The sequence below is a fragment of the Delphinus delphis genome, chromosome 2, assembly GCF_949987515.2.
Source record: "Delphinus delphis chromosome 2, mDelDel1.2, whole genome shotgun sequence".
Lineage (NCBI taxonomy): Eukaryota > Metazoa > Chordata > Mammalia > Artiodactyla > Delphinidae > Delphinus > Delphinus delphis.
Window position 1 is genome coordinate 101,613,793 of NC_082684.1, and position 20,788 is coordinate 101,634,580.

The 20,788-nt window shown below is 41.4% G+C and overlaps 1 protein-coding gene across 1 annotated transcript in view; it reads right to left on the reverse strand.

The window, feature by feature from the left end:
* MTHFS (methenyltetrahydrofolate synthetase) overlaps positions 1 to 20,788 on the reverse strand; it is a 260,706-nt gene that overhangs the window by 96,358 nt on the left and 143,560 nt on the right. The window contains exon 4 of the mRNA XM_060005319.1: positions 5,147 to 5,235. Within this exon, the coding sequence (XP_059861302.1) occupies positions 5,147 to 5,235 (89 nt within the window). The remainder of the gene's footprint in view (positions 1 to 5,146; positions 5,236 to 20,788) is intronic.

Genomic DNA, 20,788 nt, shown 5'->3' on the forward strand with positions numbered 1-20,788 from the left:
CTTAAACAGCTTACATCAACATATTCAGCTCTATGCATGCTTAATCAACTGTTGAGAACTATAATCATAGGGCTTCCCTGGTGGCGCAGTGGTTGGGAGTCCGCCTGCCAGTGCAGGAGACACAGGTTCGAGCCCTGGTCTGGGAAGATCCCACATGCCAGAGCGGCTGGGCCCGTGCGCCACAACTGCTGAGCCCATGTGCCACAACTACTGAAGCCCGTGCACCTAGAGCCCATGCTCCACAACAAGAGAAGCCACTGCAACGAGAGGTCTGTGTGCCGCGGCGGGGAGTGGACCCCACTCGCCACAACTAGAGAGGGCCCGCACACAGCAGCAAAGACCCAATGCAGCCAAAAATAATAAATAAAATAAATAAATTTTTTAAAAAAGAAATATAATCATAAAATGTCTCATTAAACCTACAGGAAAACGTTTACAGGATGGAGAGAACAAGGATAGAAACCAGGGATTTCCCCTCACCCCCCATATCAAATGCACTGAATGGATATTTTATCACGGAAAGATTTTGAACTTAGTTCAGACCCTGGGTCTGTCCCTTAAAAAATAATTGGTCTTGAGTAAATCTTCTATGCCTCTGTTTCCTCATCTGTAAAAGGAGAAGATAGTAACACCTGTCTCAGAAAGCAGCTGTAATGATGAGAGCACCTGGTACTCATTAAGTGCATCATCTATGTGAAAGGTTTGATTTCCCTTTTTTTTTTGTTAAAGAACTAAAGTGTCCCCAAAAGACAGTCCTGTTCTTATACCCAAAAGCCTTTAGGTGATACAATGTCTGTTATTTGAGAGCATTTGCTTTTATGAGACATTGTACAATGTTCTCAGTTTGACCTTGGTTTCAAGGGACAGAGTTCCAGAAGCAGACGTAAAGGTTATTGTTGATTTCTTGGTAAAATAAAGAGAATTCAAGTCCTTTTATTTATCTTTGCTGGCTCAAAAACACTAGGAGAAAAAAAATTGTTGAAAGTCAAGTTATGCCTCCCTTTGTCCTATCTTTCTTCTCCATAGCTGCTATTTCAAACCTTGTTCTTTCTCTGACCTTCTACTCTGTCACGACATTTGACAACTAGCCTCATCTCACCTCCTCCATCAGAGAAAATGAAACTCATCTTCCCTCAACTTCCTGCTGCCAAAGTCACCAGCACTTGCGCCTATACTTGATCCATTCTCCTTCCCACCAGTCCCTCCTGCCCAAGTACTGGTCATTTGTCTGTCTCCCTCACTGGTTTATGAGCATAAGGACCAGGTCATTGGAATACTGTTTCCCATCACCTAGCACAATGCAGGATCAGAGTAGACACTCAAAACACTAAAGGAAACCAGAATATGTCACCCCAAAATACGTCTCTTTGACATAAAAATTATTTTAAGCTGGCAATAAACATATTGAGAAGCAGTAAACATAAAAATTATTTTAAGCTGGCAGTAAACATATTAAGAAGCAGTAAACTGGGCTTCCCACGTGGCGCAGTGGTTAAGAACCTGCCTGCCAACGCACGGGACGCGGGTTCGAGCCCTGGTCCGGGAAGATCCCACATGCTGTGGAGTGGCTGCGCCCGTGCGCCACAGCTACTGAGCCTGCGCTCTAGAGCCCGCGAGCCACAACTGCTGAGGCCCGCATGCCTAGAGCCTGTGCTCCGCAACGCGAGAGGCCACGGCAATGAGAAGCCCGCGCACCACAATGCTGCAACTGGAGAAAAACCCACACGCAGCTACCAAGATCCAGCACAGCCAAAAATAAAGAAAGAAAGAAGCAGTAAACTTATGAAAAGCTCTCTCTAACCTCCTCTTTTTCTGCCTAAAGGCTGGATATAAATTCTACTTTTACTGAAGCCAGACTCTTGACAGCATCAGGAGAATCTGCAAAGAAACCTAACTGCACTAGTATCCTCCCATATATTACCTTCCACAGTTTGCTGCCCTTTGAAGCCTAAAACTTCTTTCCTTAGTCCTGTCATTTCTCTTCAAACTCATTGTTCTTTGTTGAAGATGCTACATAAGCCAGAGTTCTAAGCCACTATTTTGAGTTACTCTTCATTCAGTTTTCTCCCATGTATGCTGCATGAGTTAATAAACAGTTTTTCTCTTATTAATCTGCCTTTATTTTTAAGGAATCTAAGCTGAAAACCTAATATGGGTAGAGGTAGATGTTTGCCTCTCCTACAACACATTTTTAAATGAATGAATGAGATCTGCTTCCTTGGTACTCACTATCTTATCAGGAAATGTTATACCTACAAACATGGTACTCTAACCCGGACAGTTAGTCAAGGTTAAGCGGAACATATAATTGATATGGTCTTTTTATTTGAAAAAATTGCTATCAGTATTTATCAAAATAAATTCTATTTAAAAATTATAATAAATGAGGTGCCATTTATGGCAAAATTTGTCTTTTAAAGGAACATCCCTGCACACCTGGAGATGCATTCCACCTCTCACTACATCACAGATGACTATTTCCAACCTGACTCTATACAGAATTCTTGCTACTTCCCACCTGAAATTCCCACTCACAGAGCCCAGGAGCCTGTCCATGTCCTCAGGAGACCTGGGACATCTTGCTCCAAAATGGATCAGAGGCATCAGGACTCAGCAGAAAAGTGCCTCTTCAGGATTTGAATCCTCCGTTTTTGCAGTTGCAATATTCGACATCAAATTTCTTTACATCCCAGCCGTTTTATTGGACATACTAACAAACAAACTCATATTTTCCTGGTATGATTCACCTGAACTGAAACTAAAGCTTTAATAACCCAGTATTCTACACGGCACCCCTCTCTATGCTCATCAATAATAATCAGTCGTTCACCACAAAAACTCTCAATGCTTTTTCCTAGCAAGGAGCCATCTAAGTAGTCACCTTACAAACAATGGGTGGTTATGAATTTATCTTTCTGCTGCCCCCTCAAAATCACTGGAAGTGTGCACTTTACCCTGTCAAACTGCTCTATTAAAAATTGAAAGAGGCAACATTGTGCAGAGAACATGGAGTTGCAATAGTAGAGATCTGAGTGTGACCTTGGCAATTTACTTAACCTCTCTGGGATCCAGTATCTGAAAAAAATAGGAATAATACACCAGCTTCATAAGGTTGATGGTATGAGGATATTACCACCAGCGATTTTGACTTAATTATCCAGGTAGTTTCAAAGCATCTCCGGGTGATTTTAATGCACAGCCAGGGTTAAGAACCGCTGGGTAAATGCTTCTCAAAAGTATTATCTCCATGACCACCCTTCAGAAACTTTAAAATGACTTTTGAATATTAAAAGCAGGATTAAGAATATAAAACAACCTCTTTTCACCTGTGTAAGCAAAACCAGAATATGCTTAGGAATAGAAAATGCTAACGTTCATAGTAAAACTGTCCAACAACTGAGTTAAGAATGAATATACATGCAGGGCTTTTGAGGAAAGCTTTGTCTTCAACAAAGAACCTAGAGTTATATATCTGAATTATTATGTCCCTCCAAAGTATTACTACATGAAGATAAGCTATAAAACCTATTTTAATGATGCTGCCACTGTGGAAAAATAAATTTATTAGAGAGAAATTGCCCTTTGAGACTGAGGTAGATTTGCTAAAATGTCTTAAATGGCGAAAAATTTTGATCTTTGGTTGCAGATTTAACTTCTGGAATCAATAAAGTATCATTTGAAGTCAAGTCAGGTGAGTTGGTAGTTAACCAAGATGGGAGCTCTCATTGTAGGCATTGGGCCCAATGTTTCTGAGGGGCTCTTGCTACGTATCATATCCCTCAGTAAGTAGCACCCAACCTAGCACAAGTCACGGCTCAGTGATTGAACTTAAATGAAATATTCGATACAAAGACAGATTATCACAGGTGGCCTTGAAGGTCATTTCATTCTCAAAGAAAAGATTAGAAATGGTTGGAGCAATATTGAACTCATTAGAATAAGGATGTGTTTTTCCAGACAGGCAGTGTTCATGCCACATGTTTGTTACAAAGACCATTTCAGTTCTTCCTAAATATGTTTGGATTAAAGGAGAGTGACCCATGGCAAAACCATGGTATCACTAAGAGATGGTGGTGGCTGTGTCTTCAGAGCTTTCACAGGGGGACATTCATTATAGTAAATAACCCAGAATGTAGGTCTGACCCTTGGCTGTACAGGCTCAGACCCATAACTACCAGTTTGTGGAGAATAGGTCTGACTCTTGAGGCTGGACTCCCATTAATCAACATGATGAGAATGATGTATAACACCAGAATTCCAATTAGTTATGTTACAAAGAGAAGTATAACAGTTGTAGGGCCCAGAGACCTCTGGTAATTATGACCAGCACACTTTCTTTCAGAAAGCAGAACTGGGTGGGAAGTTCAGGTCCATCAGAAGGTGGCACAGTGAACAGGAACTTGAGATTGGGTGAATGAATCTCAAGGATTCATTGGGTGAAGGAATCTCAATGAATCTGAAGGCCTCCACAGCATCCAGTTGGGATAACCTGAGGACTATTTCTCACCATAGGGAGAGCCCTTTGGTGGGAATGCCACACTCAAGTTCAATGACCAGGATTGCTTCTCCCTCTTATTTAGGAGGAAATGGCTCAAGTTCACCTCTCCACTATCTTTTAATGTTCATTTCCACCACTGTCCAACTTCTTTTCTGACATATTTATAATCTATATTAGTACATTCAGTCATGTTACATCATATCTTGTGAGTCCTAAAAACAGTGTCTTTTTAAGACGACTTTGCACCTTTTGCTCTGGTCTATTGTGAATTGACCTTAATGCTTGACTCTTATTTCCCTGTTTCCCAAATTTATGAAGTTCAGGAGATACCTAGCCCATTATGTTCTGACAATACTTATAGTACCAGAAGTCTCCCATGTAAAAAAAAAATTTTTTTTTCGGAAGAAAAATCCATTAGTCTCTCAACAAATATCAATTGCACCAGATATTTTTCTAAATGCTGGCAATTCCATGGTAAACAAAACAGATAAAGACCGAAACCTCATGGGGCTTATATTCTAGCTGAAAAAACGAAATAAATGAGAGAATAAATACTTATATAAAATAATTTCATATGGTGATAAATTGAAAATAAAATTAGAAACTCCTACTAAAATGTTCATTTGTAAATTAAGAGAAAATTCTTACCTCTGGGAGATTTTCAAGTCTACCTTACATGGTCCCAAGATGACTAGAAATATCATGGTCAAAGTAGAAAAATAAAAGGGAAGGTCCCACTGGAAAAAAAAATACAGAAAAATATGAAATCAGGGACCTTGGAAATTCACATACCCATGACAATGAGAACAAGACAGGTGTGGTTCTGCAGTTCCAGAAATCTATGCCTGTGAATTTTCTCCCCGCTAGTGCTGCTTGTATTTTTGACAGTTTCCTCAGGATCTATGGCCTTAAATGATGCATGAAGAAGGGGGAAAGTGGAATTACTCCTTTATGCCGTACCTGAATTTAATGTCTTGCAGCAGTGCTCCAGATTTTTACTTTGGGTCTTGCAAAAGTAATATCTCTTGGGGAAAAATGGAGGCAAGAAGTACCTGAACATAGAACCATCATATTTAGCCTAAGAAAAAGGGAAGTGGCAGCCAGAAGTAATTATGATCGTTATAGCATGTATCATTTATTCAGTACCCACTATGTCTCACATACTGAAGAGGCGTTTGCGTATTTTACCCAAATAAACTCAGAGACCCTGTGTAACCCGATTTCCAGGCAAAGGCACATTCAAAGAAATGCAAGCCAGTAGTCAAAAGAAATTTTAAAATAGTTCTGTTCATTACTTGCATTTGAAATAAACTCCTTAAAATTCCTTTTTGTCCCATCTCTATTCTCATATACCCTCTGCAGTTCTACAGTCTCTTATCCCAGCCTCACCCTCCACTTCTGCACAGAATGCACTGAAAACCCATCACCACTGGGATAGGCTCTGGTCTCTCCTTTTTCTTCCCCTTTTCTGCCTGTTTTTATGGTTCTCCATCTCTAACCATTCTCCTGATTCTAAATCACAGACACCCAGAGAGTCAGACAAGAAAGGCAGAAATTATAAGAAGGGGAATGGGTGAAATTGGAAAGACAAAGACAATATTATCTTTATTAAGCTGGGACAGGAGGAAGTAGCAGGAAGGGGGAAGGCTGAGAACATTCGCATGTTAATAGGTGCGAGAAGTGATTATAATTATGGCCCTAGTGAATCCCCTTCCTTGCTCCCAGCCCTTCTGCAATGAGACATCCCTCTCCTTAAATCTGGACTGGCCTTGTGATTTGTTTGGGTCAACAGTGTGGGGCAGAAGGGATATTATGCAAGGTCTGGAATCTTGTCCTGAAGAAGTTTTGCAGTTTCTGGTTTTGCTCTTGGAATCCTGAGACCACCGTGCTGTGAAGAAACTCAGCCCAGCCTGTTGGAGGATGTGGAAGAAAACCAAACCATCCCAGCTGCCACCCAACACCTATGACCAGAAGTGTGCCTGAGGCCATCTTGGACTCTCCAGCCCCAGCTGAGCCATCAGATGACACAGTCACATGAGGGATTTCAGGCAAGATCTGAAGTAGAACTGACGAGATTGCCAACCCATAAAATTATAAGGAAGCAAATCATTGTTTTGGGATGGTTTATAACAGAGCAAAGGTCATTCACATATAAATCATTAGCTCGTGTAATTCTTACAACACAAAGTAGGTTATTCTTATTTTATAAATGAGAAACTGAAGTTCTGCAAAATTAAGTATCTCATTCAAAGTCACAGAACTTCCAAATGATAAAACTAGCTTGGTATCCTGGTCTGCCTGCTTTCAAATCTCATTCTTACATGGTCCTTTTACTCTATCTCTGAGATCTATGAGTTACGTCTACTAAGAATCATTCCTTCTGTTAAACTCCTAGAAACTGATCACTGAAAACAGTCTCTTAACATCTCCCCCTTCCCAGCAACTTTAGGACTTATACCTGCACATCCATACTGTTGGAAATCTGTACACTTTGTGTTCCAGTTTGTGTCTCCATGGCACATAGTATATGGTTAAGGGCATTGTTCAATTTGGACTTTTAAGGCATTTTAATGGCTGTCTAACTTCATCTTTGTTCATTTATTTACTCTCATTAATTAGCTATCATAATTACTATCAACTATTGAATGTTTACAATGGGTTGGACACTCTACTAAGCACTCTGCATGCATTATCTCATTTAATCCTCACGAAAACCCTACCGTGTTGCCATTGTCACCCCCGTTTTGCCAACAAGGAACCCGAGGTTCAGAGAGTCATCCAGCTAGGAAGTGTTGTAGCTGGGACACAAACCCAGGCCTGTCTGATGATAAAGCCTGTGCATTTAACCAGTGGATTGTACCCAGTGGTGTTCTGGTAAGTAGTTTACAGCTGGCTCTATGAGAAAAAGAAAGCCATGATTTGTAGCTTTTGTGATTCCCGTGGTATAAATACTCATATTATCATTGAGGTAAAGCTAACAGACTGACTTCACTGAAGGCAGAGTTGGGGAAAGCAGAAAATCTAGAAAAGCCCCTAACCCCACCATCCTCTCCAACAGACAGACATGGCTTATGACACGGGAGGTGCAAAAACTCGGCTGACAGCACAGCTGGCCATCGTGAAGCAAGAAAGCTGATAAAGAGCTGTGGCACAATCCAGAAAACTCAACCAACAGTCAGATGTCCCAAAGATGTTTCTGTTTTCCCGTGACACCCTGCCTATGCACTGGCCACTGTTATGGCAGACCATGTTCCAAAAAGCATCACATGAATCACCTAGTCCAAAGCTTTCAGAGCCCTCAGAAGACCCCTCATCCAACCTCCATCTCTGAATAAACCCCTTTCTCCTCATGGCCAGGGTATTGGCTTCATGGGTTGGGGGTTCCAAAGGAGCTGAAATGAGGGAATGGACTTCTTTCTTTCTTTTCTTTTTCATAAATTTATTTATTTATTTATGGCTGTGTTGGGTCTTCATTGCTGCTCGCGAGCTTTCTCTAGTTGTGGTGAGCGGGAGCTACTCTTTGTTGCGGTGCGCGGGCTTCTCACTGGGGTGGCTTCTCTTGTTGCAGACACGGGCTCTAGGCATGCGGGCTTCAGTAGTTGTGGCACGCGGGCTCAGTAGTTGTGGCTCACGGGCTCTAGAGTGCAGGCTCAGTAGTTGTGGCACACGGGCTTAGCTGCTCCTCAGCATGTGGGATCTTCCTGGACCAGGGCTCAAACCCATGTCCCCCGCATTGGCAGGTGGATTCTTAACCACTGTGCCACCAGGGAAGTCCCAAGTGGGTATGGATTTCTACTGAGTCAGCATAGGGCGTGGGCACCCAGAAAGTGCAAGTCAAGTCAAAGAAGCAGGAGAGGAAATATGGCCTGATGTCTAAGAGTGTGAACTCCAAAATCAGAGAAATCTGGATATGATTCCCAATTCTACTTACTATTAAACATGGGACCTTGGAAAATTAATTTTTCCATGCCTCAGTTTCCCCACCTATAGAATGGACATACTAATAATACCTTCCTCATAGAGTTATGAGAAATACATATGCTAATGTACATGAAGATCTTAGCACAGCTCCTGGCACATGAAAACATTCAGTAAAGAATAGTTCTGAGGGACTTCCCTGGTGGTCCAGTGGTTAAGACTCTGAGCTCCCAATGCAGGGCGCACGGGTTCAGTCCCTGATCAGGGAACTAAGATCCCGCATGTTGTGTGGCACAGCCAAAAAAAAAAAAAAGGACACATTTAAAAAAATAAAAAAAGAATAGCTCTGAGCATTATTAGCTACTTTTTTTTTTTTTTTTTTTTTTGTGGTACGTGGGCCTCTCACTGTTGTGGCCTCTCCCGTTGCGGAGCACAGGCTCCGGACACGCAAGCTCAGCCGGCCATGGCTTATGGGCCCAGCCGCTCCACGGCATGTGGGATCTTCCCGGACCGGGGCACGAACCCGCGTCCCCTGCATCGGCAGGCGGACTCTCAACCACTACGCCACCAGGGAAGCCCAGCCACTACTCTTTAGGGAATGCTGAAGCTCAGATACCAAGAAGATGAAACATAAGTACTGAATGTGATCAGCAAGAGCAGAGTGGATGTCAGGCCACAAAATCAACAATGGGGAGTTTTAAAGCAAAGAACCTGATTTCAACTTTTATTTTACCAGAAAACCCTGGCCGGCTTTAAGAGTATGTTAGACCAGAGAAAAGGAGACCCCTGTCAATCCAACCGAGCGATCATGAAGGCTTGAACTAGGAGTGGAGATGGTAGGAGAGTTTTGAGAGGAATACCAGGGATGTTAACAGTGTGAGAGCTTCCAGTCTCTGGTGAGGGCGGTCAGGTAGATTGGTGCGGCTGCGGGAAGCACAGGAAGGCTGAGGGTGTGTCTGATGAGGAAAGCTGTGGCCATGGTAGGTCAAGATTATGTGGCAGGTGGCTGGGGAGGTGAGTCTGGAGCACTGGAGGCGGAATCAGGAGCCATCGGGCCTGGGGGTTCCTATCTCCTGCAACCAGCCACCCATGGTTTCTCCTTCAGGTGCCAAAGCTCTTGCCAACATTGATCTAAACCTCAATAGAGCATGGAGTGCTGAAAAACTAGCAAAAAGGTAAAAGAGTTCTTGTCTGAATAAATAAGGAAGTGATGAACAGCAGCTGCTGGAAAGATAACAGCTTTACATGGTGGTAAATAGGATCTTGTAGAAATTAAAAAGTACGGAAGTATTTTAGAACCATAGCAAAACCTCTTGAGATAGCGGTAAATATAACAGAAGTCCAAGAAATTAGAAAACCAACATTCCATTTTAGGAAGAATTTTTTCCCATAAAATAAGTTTTCCATTTTTTGTGTATATGAGAAGATTAGAAAGTGACCAAAAAATGGAAAGAAGGAGAAAACTATAAAATACAGTTTCATACAAACAATGTAGTTATAAATATTTTAGAACTGTTTTCTTCCAGTCTATGTTTACTATGTGTAAAGTTCTTTTCTTGTATAGTTGAAAAAATATATATGTATTATATGTATATATACATATAATACATATATATATCTTTGTATTTTGCTTTTCCACATAACGTTATAACAAAAACAATTTTTGCAAGAATATACAGCATAGTTCATTCAACAGAAGAACTAATCTTAAAATAGACCATTTCATATGGAAGAATTTATCAAATTATAAAAGGAGTGTTAAAAAACAATGAGAAAGGGAAGGTTTATCAATATAGTGCTGGAAAATTGATTAGCAATTTGAAAAAAGCATTCATTTAAGACCCTATCTTCTCCCTTGCACCAAAATGAATTACTGGTGGATTTTTTTAAACGAATTTTTTAAATCAAATACAAAAACTAGAGCAAATAAAATTAAATATTTATTGGACTTCTGGAGAAAAAGGACTGTCTCCTTTCTAAGCTAATAGTTGGTAGAATAAATCAAATGTAAATTACAAAGGATTAATATCCTCTCTCCTTTGAGAACTCAATCAAATCAATAAGAAAATCACTAACCCCCTAATGATAAAATGGTGGAGGCCATAAACAGACAAAGAAGATAGTCAACCAGTCAATAAACAGGAAAACGTGTGACTCCCGTAATAATCAAAGAAATGTAAACTAAGCACAATGTTGCCTTAATTTTTTTTTTTACCCATTAAATTAGCAAGCTTTAAAAACTGTACTCAAGAAAGCAATTAGGAGAAGCTAGTTATGCTGTAATAACCACCACAAAAAGTAAGGGACTGAAAACAGCGATTAACAAATTTTTTCTGTAAAGTGCCAGACAGTAAATATTTCAGGCTTTGTGAGCCACACAGTCTCCGTTGCAACTACTCAACTCTGTCATTATACCAAAAAAAAAGCCCCCATAGATAATTCATAAATGAATGGATATGGCTCCGTTCCAATAAAATTTTATTTAAAGAACAGGAAATGAGCCAGATTTGGCCTGTAGGACAACAGTTTGCCAACTCCTGGCTTAAATTTTTTTTTTTTATATTGGGGTATAGTTGCTTTACAATGTTGTGTTAGTTTCTGCTGTGCAATAAAGTGAATCAGTTATATGTATACATATATCCCCTCCCTCTTGGACCTCCCTCCCACCCTCCCCCAACCCACCCAACTAGGTCATCACAGAGCACCGAGCTGAGCTCCCTGTGCTATATAGCAGGTTCCCACTAGCTATCTATTTTACACATGATAGTTTATATATGTCCATCCCAATCTCCCAATTCATCCCATCTCCCCTTCCCCACCCCCTGTCTCCACATGTCCGTTCTCTACGTCTGTGTCTCTACATCTGTTTTGCAAATAGGTTCATCTGTACCATTTTTCTAGATTCCACATATATGCGTTAATATACGATATTTGTTTTTCTCTTTCTGACTTACTTCACTCTGTATGACAGACTCTAGGTCCATCCATATCTCTACAAATGACCCAATTTCATTCGTTTTTATGGCTGAGTAATATTCCATTGTATATATGTACCACATCTTCTTTATCCATTCATCTGTCGATGGACAATTAGGTTGCTTCCATGTCCCGGCTACTGCAAATGGTACTTAAGTTTTATTTCTTCCTCATGCTACATGTACATTATAGGTCAGCAGGGATGTTCAGTTCATTATAGACACTCAGGGATGCAAGATGCTGGAGGCTCCAAATCCGCTTCTGCTTCTACAGTTACTTTGTCGGGGGAATTCTAGAAAGTCACACACAGACAATTCAATGCTCTGACCTAGAAGTGACATACATCACTTCTGCTCACATTTCACTGGCCAGAACTCGTCATCTGCTCCTGCCCAACCACAGTGGGGCAGGAAGATCAGATTTCTTTCTAAGCAGAGCTGGTTACCAGTGAGCAGCGCTAGTGATAACCTCACTTGGTACCAGTAAGGATGAAGGGAAGCAGGCATCATCACCTTTGGCTGAATTTGGATGGCTGTCCATACGCAGTAGCATTGCCTGGTGTAGCAAATCAAAATACAGGACAGCCAGTAAACTTCATATTTCAAATAAACAACAAATAACTTTTTTAGAATAGACATTCCCAGCCACTCCTTTCTGCCAACTTGCATTAAGTGGCAGAAACTGTCTGCCATGTTGGGACCACCATGCTGAGGATACCGGAATGAAACAGCATCAAGAGTTCAGGTTTCTAAAACTACTTGTACCAAGTGCTGACTTTGTGCTTGGCACCTGCATCGTGCTTGAGAGCAATCATTTTCATTTTACCAGAAACAGAGACTAACAGAGTTTAACTAACTTGCACAGATCATAAATGTGGCAAATGGTGGATCAGAGGTTGGATTCTTAACCTCCATGCTATACGGGCTCCCTACTACGCTATCAAAGGGAATGTCTGGGAGATGCAGGGTTCTCCTCCTCGGTTTCCTATCAGTGGAGCAAAGGGGCACACCAGGAGGTCTCTAAGGGGCCCCTGGTTCTGACAGCCTCTGAATCGAGGATGCTTTGAAATCAATCATTTCAACACAGGAGCGTTGCAGGACAAGAGATGTGTATTTTTGAGAACTGTTCTAGTTTAACCAATATCATCACCAGTTTTGGCGATTTCAAATGATCAACTGTGCCAAACCCAGTGACTCACTTACACCAAAGAAAAGTGCCTGCTCGGTGGAAGACAGTAGGACCTTCGATGTGGAGACCTAAAGAAAGAGCCCATGTGTTGGTCTAACCTGGGAGCCAGACCCCCTGGAACTGACACCAAGCTCAGCCCTTAACTAACTACGAACACTCAGGCAAGTTACTTATGCTTTTTGTGTCTCAGTTTCCTTCTCAGCAAAAGGGAGGTAATAAGAGACAACGCCTCGCAACATTTTTGTAAGGAGTAAAGGAGATGATACACAGAACGCACTTAAAACACATCACCTGGCTTATACATTACAAATAAGTAAACAAAAAAAATAAATGATAAATAAATGCTACACTTTATTATTATCGTCTTCCTCCTGAGTTCACTCTCCTTGTTCCTTCCCTTCAGCTTTTGACCCTTTGACCCTCGAGAGACCCAGGAGATTTGAACATCATACTTGCCCTGCTAAGACTCTGACACCTACTCTTTAGGAAATGCTGAAGCTCAGATACCAAGAAGATGAAACATAAGCACTGAATGTGATCACAAGAGCCCCAGCTTCCTCTCTCCTGCTAGGATAAGACATATTTCCAGGGCTCACCTAGGATCACCCCAAACCCTGACTTTGGCTTTATACATCTATTGTGGCCCCAGAATCCCATATATGCCCCCCTTCCCTGAGCTGCAGACAAAAACCCATCCATACCGAGTTTGGTCCCATAACTAAAGATTCCCTCCCCTGAGGCAGGCACTGATTCAGGGAGTGAAGAACCCAGCAGGGAGTAAACAGGCAGTCTTCCTGCCCTTGAGAGTGACAATGCAGGTGGCAGGTGATAAACCATCAGGGACACACCTGCAGGTGGAGATGAGTGCAGAGGGATACAGTGACCACCAGGGTACTATTTTTGCAGACAGTGTGGTCAGAGTCGAATGACAAAGTTCATTTTGTTCTGCGAAGTACAGTGAAGAACCGGGCTTCAGCTGCTACTTGGAAGAAGACAGCTGCGTGTAGCACACGTGGAGAAACAGGGAACGTTCCATACTATGAGAAAGAAGTCTTTCAAGGAAGCCTAGGAGCCATTTAGCTTTTCCAGTGGGAGTACATGCTCACGGAGGCTACAGCCCTTGTAAGTATCAGGGCTTGGATCCTAGTCAAATCTGTCTACTGCTAGAACCCTAGAGGTTTCAATGGGGCCGGTCATCTGTGGTCCCTGGGTTAGTTGTATGGGACTCCATGGCCATATCGCAAGTCAGCATAAAGCTCTTGGCTTCAGAAGCCACCTCAGGATGCCGAAGCCAGGCTCCCAAAGCAACGTGGGCATCATCTCCACGTGGGAATATCTGAGCAAAGCCCTCTTGATTCCTTGAGGACATTTGCAGCGGGTCCTTATGAACCCAAACCACAGAGACGGTGCCTCCTTTCAAACCTTCCTCATCCTCCCCCCCCCCCCACTTCTTCACACCTCTTCAGCAGCAGCACACAGAGGGAAGAAACCTGATCTCTGAGAATCTTAGGTAAGAGGATGGTTTCTGGCGGCCCCTGGGACTGCCTCACCTTCCCTGAGAGAAGTGACCAAATGCCAGTGTTGGACGTTGACCCTGAGAGGAACCTGGGGGAAGGGCCTTGGTGGAGGATCCCTGTCTGCAAAGCCCAAGGCGCAGAAACATCACAGCCCCCCAGCCTCCTCCCTGACCCACACAGACTCGTCCCCTTCAAAAAGACAAACTGTATAGGAAAACACCGGCATGCTTCGTAGAGCCTCTTATTCTAAGCAGAACAACTTCATTTGAATTGGCAAAAATAATAATAATAATGTTTGTAAGGGAAGTCATGCGCAGCCAGGGGCCTTGGGGGGAAGGGGACCATAACATGCCCAAGGGCTTCCTGTCGGTGAGGTTGGCAATCATTTCAGAACAAGGTATGAAAATGCATTTCATTCATAACCAAATTAAAAGGCTTCAAGCTCTGTGAGTAATCTTGGGCTGGTCTCTCTCTCTCTCTCTTTTTTTTATTATCAGTCTCCTAATTTAACCATCTGGAATTCTTCTAAAAGTGCCATCCTATTCAGCATTTAGAAATGAAGGACTTGACTTTAAATGGGAAAACCTCCATTTCATTTTGAAGACAGAGCTCAAGTTCTCCTATTCTGCACAAATCACAAACATGTATGCTTAGCGATGGTAAAGGTTAACTCCAGATAATTCATTTCACACATGAGAGAAGACATGTAAATGTAATGAACTGACTGAAAAACCTGAAAAATGCACCCTCTCTCTAGGGTCCCCAGGTCCTAAGATATCTTTTCCAATCATGTGGAATGTTCGGTGTCGTCTATACTAAATAATATTCAGGTGCAGGGTTACATGTATAGTGTGATGTAATCGTGGGCTGAGCTACTTGTCCTGGTCCTGCCAACACAGTTTAAATCAGTCTTGGTTTCTTGATCTCTAGATTGGAGCTGAAAATGAACCTCACAGTGTTTTTATGATGCTCAAAATTTAAATAAAACATATTCTTACATTCTTGGGAAATCCCAAAGCACTATATAAACGTTACTTTCCAAATAAGTATAATTCTAGGGTCTGAGAATTGGAGGTCTCAAAGAGCCATGGAGGTAGGAAAGAGGTGCTTGAGTCCCCTCACTAACTCAGCTGTCATTTGGTAAAAGCGAACTCTGTGAGAGAAGGCAGTGGAGCCGGTCAACTGCTATGTGCAACAGAGCCAGGACTGGGAGACTGGTTACATGAAAGCGATTCAGTAAATAAGTCACGATATTGCAGGTAACTGGAGCCAGGTTGCACACTGTCAAAGAAGAAAGGTGGCAAAGAGAAAGACTAGAATATATCCTGGAGCAGTGGATTGGAATTGGAGTATCAGTGTGAATTTATGATTTTTAATGGAGAAAAAGAGATAAACGTCTTAGCCCCCCAGGACCTCAGAATGTGACTTTACTTGGTCACATATCTCTTGACCGTGATAATCAAGTTAAAACTAGGTCATTAAAGTGGACCCTGATCCAGTGACAGACACAGGGAGAATGTCATGTGAAAATAAAGGCAGAGGGACTTCCGTGACAATCCAGTGGTTGACTTTGCCTTCCAATGCAGGGGGTGCGGGTTTGATCCCTGGTCAGGGAGTTAAGATCCCATGTGCTTCGCAACCAAAAAAACCAAAACATAAAACAGAAGCAATATTGTAACAAATTTAATAAAGACTTTAAAAATGGTCCACATCAAAAAATCTTAAAAAGAAAAGAAAGGCAGAGAGTGGAGTGATCCTTCTACATGCCAAGGACCACCAAAGATTGCCAACAAACCATCAGAAGCGAGGGGAGAAGCATGAAACAGATTCTCTCTCATAGCCCTCAGAAGGAACAAACCCTGCCTAGATCTTGATCTCAGACTTCCAGCCTCTTGGAATTATGAGAATTAATTTCTGTTGTTTAAGCCCACCCAGTTTGTGGTACTTCGCCAGGGTAGCTCCAGCAAACTAATATGATATATGTGCATGTGTATGTACTTATATATACATATTTCCTAGCTCTTTCCGTTAAGAGGGTCAAGACCTCCCAGACCACAGAAGGTCTTCCAGATCTTGGCTTTTAAATACCATTCTTCACCAAACAGAGCAGGACTCCATGAAGAAATGGCTAAGTCCAAGGCTGACACAAAGAAAATACAAGATGAACCTGGAACACCTTGATATGCCAGAAAGTCAGGAAGTACTCAAAGAATGATGAGCATATCTCAAAAGGACATAGAAGCTAGCCTGAAAAGTCTCCCACTCACCAAAGATGGAAAGATTTGAGCATCAAAATAACTGATGATAATAATGGATTAGATTCCCTTCAATAAAATAAGAATCCATGAGTCTGCATTGATATAAATAAGTGAATGAATAAATGCATAAAGGGAAAGCTCTACCTTATAGTTGAATGCCAACTAATAAAGGTAGAAGAAATGATGGAATTAGAAAACACTACAGTGATAATTATTTGGGCAAGAATCATCAGTAGATGCAAAAATCTGTGTGTAAAAGTTTGATGAGGAAGAAGATATTTACTTATTCCCAAAGAACCTCTCCATAAAATACATTTTAATCACTGAGCACAAAGCACTTATGAATTTATACACACACACACACACACACACACACACACACGCACACACACAAATGTATGGGGAAGAGAGATTCAGAGAAAGAATGATAACACATATGCAGTAAAATGTTAATAATGGGGGAATCTGGGTAAGTGAGTGTACATTATATTCTTGCAACTTTCCTGTCAACTTCAAACTATTTCAAAATAAAAAGTTAATTTAACAAAATGGAACACACACATACACACACACACACACACACCTACTCAGGATGGTATAAATGTTGTGATATGCTGACCACTTCTCCAGATCTTCAAGGAAAGCACAAGCCTTAGGTCCAGCTGCCTTTTCCAAAAGCGGAAGGAGACGGGCACATGCATATTTCAGAAGAGCTCCTTTCTGCCTGTGGTCAGTAGTGAGATACCACTGTCCATCAGATAATCCCTTGTTTTTGGAAGTGTCAAAGCCAGCTCCTCCACCCCAAGATAAATGTAGCACAGACATCATGTAAGTGAAGAGAAAACACGTAGAGGATAAGACTGAGACCTAGGCGGAGCCAGAGAATGAGGCTTCTCTCAAACCTCTCCTGCTGACAGATACAGGTGGGTGAGCCCATCTATGATGGTGCTACCTGAGGTAAGGGCCTGATCTCCAAGGTCTATTGCTTCATGTTTCTCCAGGCACTATCTGAGGGAAACTATAAAGCAAAACATCAAGGCATATTGCTAAGATGGAGAATTCAAAAAGATGAAAGTTAAATTCAAAGAGAACTTAACATTTACTCAGCACTTTTCTTATATAACAAGAAGGCAAGAGGTAGCTGGCTGCTGACATTGATCCAGTAGCTTTAAGATCATAGAGCTGAAGTCTCTGAGATTTACTTGGCCTTTCCCTCATGAACGCAAAATAACTGCTGCAACTCCAGCCATCACATCTGCATTCCAGGCAAAAAGAAAAAGCACATCAGCTGAATCTGTTCCTCAATAGACAAGAGAGCTCTTAGAGAACAAAATGAAAGGTAGTCACAATGACTGATGACTCACTCCACTGTCAGAGAAGGGAATTGTTGTTTTTCCTATAAAGCATGACCAGTGACCACAGCATGCTGTTTTGCCTTCTTTCCTTTTCTAAGATGAGGTTTTGTTGTGGTTAGCCAGTATAGAATTATATTATGTTTCCTGCAAGTAGTAATGCATGACAGAGGCCTAAGCAGTGAAAACATTTAATTATCTCACATAGCAAGATGGCTGGAGGAAGTGAATTCTGGTTTTGGTGAGCAATTCAAGTATATCAGCAAAAACAAAGCTCTTTCTGCTCTGCCATTTGCAGTAGGTTAGCTTTTTTTTCTTAGCTGTATAGTACTGAGATATAGTCTCAGGAGAGATTTTCTCCCTCTGCTGGGGGTTTCCATGCTGGGAAGATGTGAATCTGAGGCCTTTGGAAGCCAATTTCCCACCACATGAAAAGAGAGTGTTAGCAGGAGAAAATATGCAAGAAAGAGCCAAGACTCAGAACAAGAGACAGCACCCTGGAACCCCACTGGCTGGAAGCTCACCTCCAAGTGTCCCTGTTTCTGTGCCCATGGGTCATCTTCCTTTTTAGTCTTTCCTCTAGTTTTTGACTAAAAAATTGAGTAGTCCAGAATCCCACTTCTCTGTACAAACCCCCCCAAATTAAAAGCAGTGTCTTGAAGAGGTAGTTGTACACCCAAGTTCACAGTAGCATCATTCACAATAGCTAATATATGGAAGCAACCCCAGTACCCATAAATGGACTCATGGATAAACAAAATATGGCATATACATGCAATCGAATATTACTCAGTCTTAAAAAGGAAGAAAATTCTCACACATGTTACAACACAGATGAACCTTGAGGGTGTGAAATGAAATAAGTCAGTTATAAGACGACAAACACTGTGTGATTCCACTGATACGAGGTCCCTAGAGTAGCCAAAAATCACAGAAACAGAAAGTAGAAGGGTGGTTAGCAGGGGCTGGAGGAGGAGGGAATGAGGAGATGTTTAATGTGTATTAAGTTTCAGTTTTGCAAGATGCAGAGTTCTGGAGTTTGGTTGCACAACAATACAAATGTACTGAACACTGCTGAACTGTACACTTAAAAATGGTTAAGATGGTAAATTTCATATTATGTGCATTTTGCCAATTTTTTTTTAATTTTAATGAACTGAGTGGTGTTTCTGTCATATACAACTAAAAGTTTCCTGACTTTAAAACCCCCAATGTAGGAGGACTGGGTTCAATCCCTGGTCAGGGAACTAGATCCCACATCCATGCTGCAACTAAGAGTTGGCATGACACAACTAAGGAGCCAGCGAGCCACAGGTAAGGAGCTCACCTGCCTCAACTAAGACCTGGCACAACCAAATAAATATTCAAAAAAAAAAAAAGAATAAGAAGAGGAGGAAACATCCTATAGAGAAAGAAGAGAACCCATTGGAGAACCCCAACATTTAAGGTCAACCTGCAAAAAGAGTAAGAGTGTAGATGACAAGATGAAGTCTCCCAAAAATGAGGGTGATGAGCCAGGAGAAAATGATGGCAAGGAATCCAAAGCAGAAAAGTCTCAGGATGGAGGGGATTCGTCAACAAATATGAGTGGCCTTCTAGAGGCTAAATAGTGCAAAAACTGAAAAGTGTCGATTGGATTTGACAATTAGAAAGTTTGTGCAGAGCAGAAGCAAGAAGAACTACAGTCCTGCAGCCTGTGGAACAAAAACCACATTCACAGAAAGAAAGACAAGATAAGGCAGAGGGTTATGTACCAGATGAAGGAACAAGATAAAACCCCAGAAAAACAACTAAATGAAGTGGAGATAGGCAACCTTCCAGAAAAAGAATTCAGAATAATGATAGTGAAGATGATCCAGGACCTCAGAAAAAGAATGGAGGCAAAGATTGAAAAGATGCAAGAAATGTTTAACAAAGACTTAGAAGAATTAAAGAACAAACAAACAGAGATGAACAATAAAATAACTGAAATGAAAACTACACGAGAAGGAATCAATAGCAGAATAACTGAGGCAGAAGAACGGATAAGTGACCTGGAAGACAGAATGGTGGAATTCACTGCTGTGGAACAGAAAAAAGAAAAAAGAACAAAAAGAAATGAAGACAGCCTAAGAGACCTCTGGGACAATATTAAACGCAACAACATTCGCATTATAGGGGTCCCAGAAAGAGAAGAGAGACAGAAAGGACCCGAGGAAATATTTGAAGAGATTATAGTAGAAAACTTTCCTAACATGGGAAAGGAAATAGCCACCCAAGTCCAGGAAGTGCAGAGAGTCCCATAAAGGATAAACCCAAGGAGAAACACACTGAAACACATAGTAATCAAATTGGCAAAACTCAAAGAGAAAGAAAAATTATTGAAGGCAACAAGGGAACAATGACAACACACAAGGGAACTCCCATAAGGTTAACAGCTGATTTCTCAGCAGAAACTCTACAAGCCAGAAGGGAGTGGCATGATATACTTAAAGTGATGAAAGGGAAGAACCTACAACCAAGATTACTCTACCTGGCAAGGATCTCATTCAGATTCAATGGAGAAATCAAAAGCTTTACAGACAAGCAAAGTTAAGAGAATTCAGCACTACCAAACCAGCTCTACAACAAATGCTAAAGGAAATTCTCTAAGTGGGAAACACAAGAGAAGAAAAGGACCTACAAAAGCAAACCCAAAACAATTAAGAAAATGGTCATAGGAACATACATATCAATAATTACCTTAAACGTGAATGGATTAAATGCTCCAACCAAAAGACACAGGCTTGCGAAATGGATACAAAAAAGAGACCCATCTATATGCTGTCTACAAGAGACCTACCTCAGACCTAGGGACTGAAAGTGAGGGTATGGAAAAAGATATTCCATGCAAATGGAAATCAAAAGAAAAACCAAATGATCATTTCAATAGATGCAGAAAAAGCTTTCGACAAAATTCAACACCCTCAACATAATAAAGGCCATATACGACAAACCCACAGCAAACATCATTCTCAATGGTGAAAAACTGAAAGCATTTCCTCTAAGATCAGGAACAAGACAAGGATGTCCACTCTCACCACTATTATTCAACATAGTTTT